The sequence below is a fragment of the Aquila chrysaetos genome, chromosome Z (genome assembly GCF_900496995.4).
Source record: "Aquila chrysaetos chrysaetos chromosome Z, bAquChr1.4, whole genome shotgun sequence".
NCBI lineage: Eukaryota > Metazoa > Chordata > Aves > Accipitriformes > Accipitridae > Aquila > Aquila chrysaetos.
This window is the reverse complement of record NC_044030.1, coordinates 36,391,867-36,403,922: the sequence shown is the minus strand read 5'-3', so window position 1 is coordinate 36,403,922 and position 12,056 is coordinate 36,391,867. Positions and strand designations below refer to the sequence as shown.

Here is a 12,056-nt window from a genome sequence, read left to right as displayed (position 1 = left end):
ATCCTGTACATCAAATGAGTAACATGTCAGACTGTTTCATTCTCAAAAACCTTTATTCCTTGAACCAGAAAATCCACAGGCTAATGGAAGTTCAATATGGGTGTCATAGATTTTCTCAGCTCTATCTAAAATTTATTCACAGATTGCATTGTAAACTTCTGAATCTGCGTATTAACATGAAAATTAAGCTTCCAGTCTTCCTAAACACAGTCAAAGGCCCTACTGTTTCCTAAGACAGATTGTTAACACATACTTAGTAAGAAAGCGGTAAATGACTTCTGTAGTATAATCTGAAAAACAAAACAGAAAAGATTTTTTTTCCTTCACTTTCAGCTCTCTAAATGCATTGGCTAACTACTTCAAAGTAAAATAAAATAAAATAAAGGAATTGCCTGAAGCAGTAAGTTCTTGATCAATTGTTTAAGGAAGAAAAGACTTGGTTTTTAAGTATGGTAAGTGGTTAGTAATTAAAAGTAAGCTCAATAATTATGGAATTGCCATCAAGAGTCCATACAGAGAGATTTATTCTGTGTTACCCTACTACTGTTGAGATTAATTAAGCTTTAAACACTCATAATAAAACACTGGAAAATAAAACAATCTAATGTGTTGTAACCTAGCTATTTTGTGTCTGAGTTACAACACAGCTTGAAAACAAAGGTTCGGCTGTCTTGGCATGAAAAACTAGCTCTCTGGTCTCACTGGAGTGTTGCCATTTAGTCCAACTCAGTAAAATAAGAGGCAAGGTAAGATGGGACTGCATCTTAATTTGGAATCAGGAATCTTAATAATTTTTAAACCTGAATTTAATATATCTAGAAGAGGAATAAAGTTGAGGCTTCCAACAGCAGACGTCTGGATTTGATGACTGAGGATGTGTATGGTAGTCCTACACTCTTCTGCTTTCCTGAGAAACTGCACCACGAATGCATAATTCATTTGATGTTTTATGACACATGAGGTAGACTAAATTCTATTTATTTATTTTGGTTTGGCTTTTTACATTTATTGGCATTCACATCTAATTGGGTTCTGCTTTGCTGTACTTACAGACATGTAACTCACCAGCAAAAGCGAATTTTATTCTGCAGACTGTAGAAGTCAAAATTTCCCTGATGACTTAAAAAAATCTTGTGTATTAAAGGTATTATTATATGGATATCACTTTCTAGGGAACTTTCGCATTTCTACACTTCTACATAGTTCAAATTATACTAAATAAAACATCGTAGCAATGTCACATGAGAAATTAATGTTCAGAAGCCACATGTGAACATTGTATTTAGGCATTTGCAGCTACTGGATACACATCTGAGATACAGTATTTTTAACAAAAACAAAAGCTGATGAAATGAAATTGAGTGAGATCTCTATGGCTAGCTTTTTCACAAAAGCACTTAAAAGATGCTCCTGCTCTCACTGTATGAGGTGTTCCTTTATATACAGGTCAGTGAATTTATTATCATGATCTTGCTGAAAAAGAGAATGTTGTACAAATGCAAAATTGTACATATTGCAAAAGTTATATGAATGGCTTAGATTAGGTTACACATTGGAAATCTCCATAGAAGTCTTTCGCAGATTAAATGGTGAACTGAATTCAGTTCTCTGAATGTCAGCTATCTTACTGACAAAAATTATCTTTCCTTTACACAGGATATGTTTAGAGTATCTTCTGTTCAGGCCAGTTTTTGTATTTTGGGCTAAACCAACCCACAGGGCAAAAACCCAAAGCTTACAATGCTCTTGCCATTTTTGCAAATTTTGTGTAGCAGCAAGCTTGGAGATATGTTGGAGAACATTTTTGACCTAGGAAGTTTAACAGACTGCAGCTATGCCTGCACTGGGAGAAACTTGCTGTGGTTGATTCTCCTCATCCCGTCTGTCCATCCAACTGCTCATGCTCCCACCCTAAATTCCCCATGGCACCCAGGACAGTAACATTCACACAAAATAAACAAATTTAATTACACTAGTGATGAATATCAGAAAAAAATGCTGGTCACAGTGGTCAGCTAGAGGGCTAGGTGTACATCTCCAGGCATGGGCGACTTCAGTCAACAGAATTTTAAAATGGCAACCTCAAATAGTATTTCTTTACTTACAACATAACACTTGTCACCAATATCCAACCTGAATTTATGCAATGCTAAAACATTCCAAAAAACAGATGTGTGCACACACCTTACAAAACTAAACTTTCTAACCTCCAGTGATTTCATTCTCTAAGCATGCCTCTGTCATTTCCCTCTGCAAGACTCACAGGACTATCAGCTCCCCTCCTGCCCCCCCTCTGCTATATATAGGGCAGGTCCTATACATAGATTCTATACTCCATCCTTTGTAGAAGTAATTCTGGCCCACCTCCTACTTTCAGCCTTACCTGTCTTGTGGAGAAACCTGTTCGCAAAAATGCATGTCAAAGTTAGGACATACTGTAAACGACAGGCCTCAGGACTGATGGATTCCTGTTTGCCTTGACTGATCAGAAATCTCCCTTGCTCCCTGCAAGTTTCAGCAACCCAACAACATACACTATTGATTTGTAACTGCCTTAAGTGCATTTCTTCCACAACTGTGCCTCTACAAAAGAGAAGAAGCAAACAAAAACCCTTCTAGTGAATATAAACAACAGAGGATCTTGTTAGTATCTTCTAGAAAAACAGACACATGCTGCAGGATCCAGTTCTGACAGTGGGGACAGCCTGGAAGAGAGGGGAGAGACTTCCTCTTGCTTCTTTATCCCAGTTTTAAACTGGGATATGCTCAACTATGCCCACTTAAACCACAGTGGCAGCACCTCTTCTCTTCTTTGCCTTCCTGTGGAGAAACACAGTGCAGGGTCCAGTAATCCTGTCCTGTCTAGCCACACCAAGCGTTAGAGCGGCAGATGACTAACCCTGCCTACAGGGCTTATGTCACAAGGGCTCCTGTTCTGCAGCACAAAGGTACTTGAACTAGCTTTAAATTAGCAGTATCAAGTGCCCGCAGGAGTTCAGCCACAGCAGCACACAGCTCAGCACGAAAGAGTTCACCCTGCTTCTCAGCAAACTGTTACCGCTCCCCTAGCTAGTTAGGCTAAGGGCAGCTACACGAGACTACAACAGAGCAATCTTCTGGATAAGAGGAGGGACACCAGATGGATACAGATGAGGAAGCACAGGGAAACAGACTTTGCAAGTTTACTTCTGCAGTGCTCCTGCCCATGTTCCGAGCAAATTCTTTGGCTGCTTCTTCATCAGTAACAGGCCCTAAGCATTCAGCTTCAGCATTTCCAGCGTTAACCTTCACTGGACAATGATAGCCTGCCCAATGCCCCATTTCTGTCGTATCTCTTAATGCACAGGGCTGGGGCTGGACTAAACTTTTATCCCTGGGGACAAGTTTTGGAGGAAAAGGCCAAGTCCAAGTATTAAAGATCTACACCTTTCACATTAGAAAAGCAAAGTAAATAAACCTATCTTTGGCATTTTGCTAAGTTGGATGGAAGACGTGTTCTTTCACTTCGTTTTGTTTTGTAGTCTTTATTGTGTAGATGTTTGACTCCTTACCGGTCATGATTTGTATCCAAACTATTTAGAACCTTTGCAACAGAATGAAGACCTGATGGCACCTCAATTTTCCACTATTGTTTTTATATTTGCAACACTAGCTTTTACCAAAGTTAGAAATTGATAATATACTATATTTGTACCATCCCCCTAAAACAATCTGAGGAGAGTTTTTAAGGGAGGTCTGTTTAGAGATTGCAATATCAGCATTTTATTAGAAAACACCTTCTAGTAAACAGTTTACATGGAAGGGCGTTTTTGGGAAACAATGTTCTCATAGCTGATGTTTTAACTGAAGATGGTATCTGAAAATACAGGATCAAATGATACGGTATGGGGTTTTAAAAATAATAATTTTTAATTTTTTTTAAGGAAAATCTGCTCTTTTGTGATATCATAAGATAAAAAATATTGTTTGAAAACAGCACTTAATTACCTTCTGTCCAGGAGACCACAACCAGAACATTATACTTACACTCCTTTGAGATTAGTGAAATGTTGGATACCCTGTCTTTCATAAAGAATCAGAAAAGCTCCATTTACTATTCCTGAAACATCCTATTACTTGGGAATTTCAACCAGGACTAAGAGTATAAGCAAATGGTATGAGCTTTAAAGGAAACAGGTTTGTGCAGAACAATATAGGAGTGTCAGCCGAAGATGTAGCTAAAAAAAAGAAGCCTCACCCTGCTGCAGTAAGAAGACAGTATTGAAACAATCAGCTGAGGTCACTCTATGTTAGGCAAAAGCTGTCTTCAAAATGATTCATAATTCTGACATATTAGGTCAAATGAAACTCTATACATGCCGAGAAAATTCCTGACCTTCCTTTGACAGAGGCATATTTTTTTAACTGAGTGCAGTAAAAGGCTTACAGTAACTGAATCTGGAAATACTACTTTTTTTTTTTTTTCGATTTTGTTGCAGTCAGTGTTACTAGGATATTTTACTAGCTATCATAAATGTTTCAAAACATCAACTATGGTCACAACATTTTACAAAGCACATGTTGTACACCTGCGGACTTTTGACAAGAGATGAGAGAAGATACTACCTGAAGAATCAGATACAATAAGACAAGGGATAATACAAGGATTCAGGTGCTTAGTGTCTGACATCTGGAATGGTCTATCTTCAATAAAGACTTGGAAAAAAACCAACTACCAGCAGGAACTGCAATTAATATTCACTATAGGATAGTATTACTAAAGCAACAGCTTTCAAATAGTAGAATAGAAGATTTTTTGTCTCCAAATAATTTTCAAATTCTACATGTTCTTTAAGGAGAAATTTACTTGGAGCTTTACAACTTACAGTGATATGACAGCATGCCAACATGTTAGATTTTCTTAAAAGTCACGTCAAAGGGCACTAGAAATGCAGACAATGTAATAGGGTGAATGGAAAGGAAGAACATGCTGGCTTCCCTTTGTGATTCTCTCACTTGTTAATTCATTGATCTTGTGCAGGTCATTCAGTCTGCCAGTATTTCCAGCTGTAGCAATTATGTTCATTCCTACACATTTTGAAAACCATTTTGAGATGATACTGCTGTGAGAACAACATTATGCATCCCTGAACACTTCCAGGGCATCAGAAGCTCTCAAGCACACTGCTAGAACCTACCCGTCAATCTAACCTACAGCTTTGATGCAAATAGTGAGCTGCATGGAAGCTACAAACAAAATTTTACAGCTAGTTAAGTAAACAATCACAATTACCACTAAACACAACCGCATGTTTGTGCTAAGACTTGCTGAGTCATTTTGCTGGCACAAGGAAAGACTGGAAAAGCAGGCAGAGGGATGCTAAACAGAGGCAGTGAGCAGCCTCCAAGCAGGGCAGTCCCAGAAAGGACATGGCCTCCCTTAGAAACAGCCGTTCCCTCACTTCCTGCAGATTAACGAGGCTCCAAACTGATGCCAACACAAGACAAGCCTAATTTCACAATCTGCCTGTGCCTGTAACATTTCACACTAAGAACTCTCTGTTACAGTGTTTCCACAGAAGACATTAGCTAGCAACAAACAACAGATGTAATCTAAAAGAAGTATGTCTCAGAGACTCAAAATCTTAATTGCTGCAGTGGAAATGTTGACAAAGGAAGGGAAATTCAAATGTACATACACTTGCTTCAAGAAATAGTCTTTCTGTGTTTATTTGTTAGCCTAATCCTTGAAGAGAGTGAGAAAATATCTGTTGATTTCCATCTGCTGGTACTATGGTTTGTGCAATAACCCACTAACAAGTTTCCCTATGGACCGTTGCTCCTTTCAGTTACTGAAATATGATAATACCAGAAAATGCATGCACAAAAACAATACAGCATCTACTAGTCCCTAGTTTACATTTCATGCTGATTCTTTTAGTACAGACTTAATTTTCTGAAAATTGACAACTGAATTATTTTTAATTTTTCAGAAATTCATTGAGACATCTACACTCATAATTTTACCTGTCTACAGCACAAGAAAAAGAACAACACACCAAATTACCACAAATTTAAAAGATAGTTCCCTCTGACTAAGCTAACAAAACCTGTTTGGAAGACAGAAATACCATGATCCCAAAAACCAGTTGTCTTCTGGGGGAAAAGAATGTTGGACAATTTCAGAGCTAAATCACTTTTTTTCATTAGCTAAAGTAAATTTAATTTGTATATAAACATCTTCATATTGTTCCACCCCTAGACAAGCCCTCTGTTTTAATCATAGTATGTCCCTAATGATCATACAGTAAAGCAAGGTCTGAGACCTCTCTTTAAGCTACAGAAGAGCTGTGAGAATCGGTGGCGGAGCAACAGGATCTCAATTCCGTGCAGGATTGGGGATGGCGAGCATACACATGAGCAGAACACCAGGGGAAAAAAAAATAAAAATAAAAGAGTGCTGCAGCCAATCAACCAGAGGAAGCTCAAGAACACTTGGGTCTGGTCGATTTTGAGCCTAAAACAATTGCCTTGTGGTTCTCCACCCAGACCAGAAAGAATTTGACAGGAGCTGTGACAATTGGCAATGCTGAAATCAGAACTGCTTAGATGAAATCAATTGAGCTGGGCTGACTGACACCATATGAGAGTCTAGCTTACTATTTTACAGAAACATGAGATTAGTCAAGGAAGGCACTCATTTGAGTTACTCTGGGTTTACATTGTGAAGTAAGAAAGTAGCCCCACAACTCCCCAGGCTACAGTAAAGCTTTCTGAACACTTCTAACAATAGTATAATACTTAATGTAACTCTGAAAAGCATAAAATAAAGACATTCTATTTTTTAAACTTCAACCCACTTTGGGAAATTGAATAAAATTCCAGAACTAACTCTTGTATTTCTGCCTACTTTTCAAAACTCTCAAATATGAAGTGTTAATATATTTTGTGCTTGATCACCAAGATAGCCAGAACTTTTTTTCCTGATTAAGAATGTAAAAATCTGACAAACATTCCAAAATATGTTTTCTATCATCATGGAAAAAAAATTCTTGCATTTGTCCACCTTAAATGCTTTTGTGAAGGAACATTTAGAAGATTGGCACCATGTATTTTGTCTCAAAATAAAGAATGAAATTATATCCTTCTAGGGAGTTTTGACACATGTTTTTGATTTTGAGTAAACATTTTTTTCGGGTTAACAGAGTTCTTGGTTAATGTTACCTTTAAACCATTAAATCTTCATATAAATCAGTCTGTTATTTTAAGAGACAATGAAAAAGTACTAATTGAAGAGTGCATAAGCTCTGTACTTTGAGTAGAACAAGACCAGAAGCACAGAGAAATTTATTATTTGCCACCTAAGTACATGAACACTTTGTCTGCATAACAGAATACTGGCACCAGTATTTACTCCATCTGGCTTAAGTGGGTACTCACGTCCAGTCTGAAAACTGTGAGTCTTGGCATTTAATGAATAAACAATAAATCCAGTATTTGTCTGTTTAGTATCCATCACTGGGAAGAACTATGATCCAACATGACAACCCTTTCCAATAATGAGGTCCATCCTGTAAATGTTCTTTCCTCATGACTTTCATTTCTGAATTGTGTAATGTGCTACAAAGATCACCTTGACTGCCTCACGTACATGTACAGTTATGTTAACATTTCACAGAGAATTGCCTTTATGGTAGACAAAAGTCTGTATTGTGGTGTATTCTTTCGGGGTTTTATTGGGGGAAGGAGAGGCAAGCTCTGGACACCTGGGAATTGTACAGTTGATACTACATTAGCATTTCTCATCTACTTTCTTTGGCAAATTCTGTAATTTACAGCATGTTAAACGTCCCTGGAATGTGCTGTCTCCTTTTGCTTATAAACATGTTGCATGAAGATCTATAGTAAGATCAAACACCTCATCCTTACCTTTCAATGAACTTTTACTCATGATCTAATCTAAGACTAAAAATCACCATTTGGGTTTTCCTAGGGAAATCAAAATTAAAAGAAAAGACACCAAAACGAAACCACCATCTACCTACACGTACTTTCAACAATTTTGCATATAAATCTGCAATCCTAAAAATATTGATGTAATACATCCATGCCAGCAAGACAATTTAAAAATTCCCTTCAAGAGAAATGCACAGACATGCACAAAGTTCTCCCTAGTTTTTGAACACTCTTCCTTAGATCAGCTCATGGATGATGGTGGACAAAAGCTTCAGAAAGACATTATCTTCTTTAGATTGAGCATGGAGCCACAGTACTGTAAATGTGCATGGAAGAAACGATACACTGAATTTATGGAACAGCACTATATTCATCCGGAAAATTAATGTTTAAATTCATGTAACTGATGGAACAACAGGAAAAGAATGACCGTAGCTTTTGCTGCATAGTTGTAGCTATATGGAAAGAACTACACATATGAACTTTGTTTCAATTCCTGAGGAAAACACTAAACAACAATATGTGTAGTGAGAAAGGCCACAACAGCCATTCCACAAAATGCCAGATTAGACAGCCAAGGTCTCTACTTCATTTTGCTTATCACTATATTAAGACTGCAAACTCTTTACTTCCTGTGCACTTACGATTAATTTACTGCCTCACTTTCAAGTTTCATCCAAGCTTCTTCACCATAGAAATGTGAAGGACTGATACTTGAATCAGTTCAATCTTATCTCATTTACAATTCCATGGACAAATTCAGAGATAAATAGTCATTCTATTACCTCCAAGGTTGAACAAAAGAGGAAACATTTTTCAAGGAAAATCCTTGAATATATTCACTTCATCTGTGAAATCCAGACAGCAGCCTATCCTGATTTAGGTATACTGGAAGTACTCCAGGTTTGACCTTCAGCTTAGATCAACATAAGATGCTGAAGGCTTCTTGCCACATTGCTTCCTCTTTCAGCCAGAAGGAAACATTTTTCCACTTACAAGACAAAAATAAATGCCTCTGCACACCAAACACTCACACAAAATTCACCCAAGACCAAGATACTGATTAGTGGAAGAACAATATGAATTCTTAACCACTAACTTCTGTAAGAGATACTCCATTCTTCATTTAGAATGATTCTTTATTGATATCCATCCCACAGACATGCTCACATAGACTTGGGATAATACAGCAGTAAAAGAAAGAAGACTACCAAGGAGTGAGGTAATACAGTTCACACAACAATTCTTCTCAAACCTTTGCCACTGAAATTAAACAGGAAAAAAAAAAACAACTACTTCTCTACCTAAGAGGGAGCACAAGCATGACAGTAGCTAATAGTCTATTACTGTCATGCTAATCTTATTGAAACAATTTGGGTTCTGAATACCTGTATTTATTACATATAGAACTCTTAAAGACATCTATTAGCCAAATGAAATTCTAGGGTAAAAACATGCCACGACAACCTTCATTTAGTGTCATGGCATGTTTTAACCCAGAATTACAACCGAACAGAACAATTGCTACCTTTTGCTACCTTCTCTACCAGATCTTTACTCTGAAAAACCGTCTTCCCAAAAGGGTGTGAACTAAATTAATGACTGCTGATAGAAAAACTCGGTGCAGCTAGCACTCAGTTTAATTGAAGACATCAGAAGATGCCTTGCACAATAGTTCACATCCTGTATTCTTCTGAAGTTACATAGTTCATAAACACTGTATCACTCTACTATATTATATTATATTCTGTATATATATATTGTATATATATGTATATATTATATTATATTTGTATCACTCTATATTATATTATATATGGAAACTTCTTATAAACATCATAGACATATTCTTACCAAAGATAAATCCACTGCATAAAAAAAGTCATAAACACATTTTTTTAGCTTCATGTTCTGAATTAAGAATATTGAAACAATTTGGCATTAAACTGTCAGTGAGATTAAAGACAAAAAAGTTTTAAAAGTTTGCTTTATGAATGAGATGGAAATATTGTACTTAAACATTATTTTGCTAGAAGCATACAGAAATCTAACAAAGTATTATTGGCATTTGAGATGTAGTTTGCATTTTAGCTAGTTACAGCTACCCATCACTGATGCTGTTGTCATCTTTTAGCTTCACATTTCTATTTATGTAACACTTATTTTATGAAGTGGTTTACACACAGTCTCTTACGTTTATTTACTTACCAACAGTATCACATGGTTCGTCTTTATGTACACAGAAATCCTTCCTAGAATTGGGGGGAAAAGAACAACATTAAGCAAGCCAAGCTGTCAGACTGGTAACGACCGTGTGACCTATTTACAAATATTTTGTGTGGCTCAGTGAATAAATACAGAACAGCAGTATCTCAACAGAGAGCATGGGGAAGCAAAGGCCAGGATTACCCAGAACACTTAAACATGAGCTAATTCTCAGAACAGATTTAGGAGTAGTCGGGTGACAAAACATATTTTAAAACTTAAAAAAACCCCACATATTTAAATTACATTGTACCTAATTTCTGTTTTTTTTTTTTCCCCCATGTAAGTATCTTGAAATGCAACAAGTCTAAAGTTAGTCTTTCTTTCATTTGAAATAAAAATATCTTCAGTGCTTAACATCAGGTCCAAATGCAGCATTGTAATCCAGCATTTAATCAGATAGAGTCAGAAAGTTTTTGTGCTAATAAGTCAATGGTTAAAATGACTAATAGGAATACATTCTGGAGAAGCATTTCTGCTAGGGCATACCATTCTAGTAGTGGAAGACTTACAAATTAACTCACTGGGAGAAGACTGTCCTATCTCCTACATAGATTTTAGTCCAGCCATAGCTCTATAAATAAGACTGTTCAATTGCATGAAGTGGATAAATATTTCATCTCTGTGTTAACCAACATCTGCTTGGGATTCATTTTAATTTCACACATATTTTACCTGTTCTCAGAGACATATAACAAAGTTACCAAAAGAGCAAAGGAAAAGCTGCTTTTTACTGGAGTGTTATAACTCATGCTAATTTTTTACTTTAAGTAAAAATGGGGCTGCTGAGGTATGCATGAACTGAGTAAGGCAGGGAGGGAACCAACAAGGAACAAACAACAAAAAACCCCTACATATAGCATCTAAGCAAAATACAACCTAGTTACCTGAACTTCATTTCAACATGTACTCAAGTTTCTGTTCTTTAGCTGTGCCACAGAGTAATGGTCTCTATTTTTAGAGAGGGACCACATGGGCCAGAGAGATTTCATTTTTATATTCTGCCTATGAAGCTACAAAGATATACACATAGATTGATAAAGATACACACATATATAAACACTCATTTTCCAGGAACAATATGCAGGAATTATTTGGTACTTGAGATGAGAGAACAGACTAGTGATACTTACCATTTTTACAAATGTAACTACTCCAAGAGCTTTTTGTTTGTTTGTTTGTTTCCCACAGACTATTCTCACAGAATGATTTAGACCCAAAAGCAATCTCAAGAGGCCAGCAAATTTCTGACACTTGTTAAAGGCCACACAGCCAGAGACTTGGGTTTACATTGCTTTTGATTCTCCAGTCACCATTGCCAGATAACTACAGGGTAGAAAAGCAAAACAACAGTGCTAGAAACAAGTCTTGCGAATAAACTGATAAAGAAACTCTGGGAATCCACTTAGAAGAGGCCTGGAAATTGAGCCAAAGGTGGTGAACAAGAAACTATAATCAGATACAGAAGGAAGTTCTTTTATTTTTTCAAACCTGCAACAAATTGCATTAATGCACTGGGTTGTAAGACAATTCTTTGTTTTGTGCTATGTGACACAAGGGACTTATTGTCTTGTTAAGCAACATGACAAAACAATTAGAAATATGGGACTTGTGGTGAAGCAATAGAACATGTGTAAAGACAATCTAAGGACATAGATTGTCTTCCACACACACTCATACAACTGCCCTAAATGTTAACTGATGTAACAACAAGTAAAAAAAAAAGAGAGCATACCTTCAAATGTAAAATACCATCTGACATTTTAAAACTGCCAATATCGAAGAGGTTTCTGCTTATGTAATAGCTTTGTTCTCATACACTTACTGAGCTGTTTTTGTTTTGTTTTTCTTTCTTG

At 36.6% G+C, this 12,056-nt stretch overlaps 1 protein-coding gene across 1 annotated transcript in view; it reads right to left on the bottom strand.

Moving 5' to 3' along the window:
• Window positions 1-12,056, bottom strand: part of ADAMTS19 (ADAM metallopeptidase with thrombospondin type 1 motif 19) — a 150,792-nt gene that overhangs the window by 88,198 nt on the left and 50,538 nt on the right. The window contains 1 exon segment of the mRNA XM_030005043.1: window positions 10,144-10,187. Within this exon segment, the coding sequence (XP_029860903.1) occupies window positions 10,144-10,187 (44 nt within the window).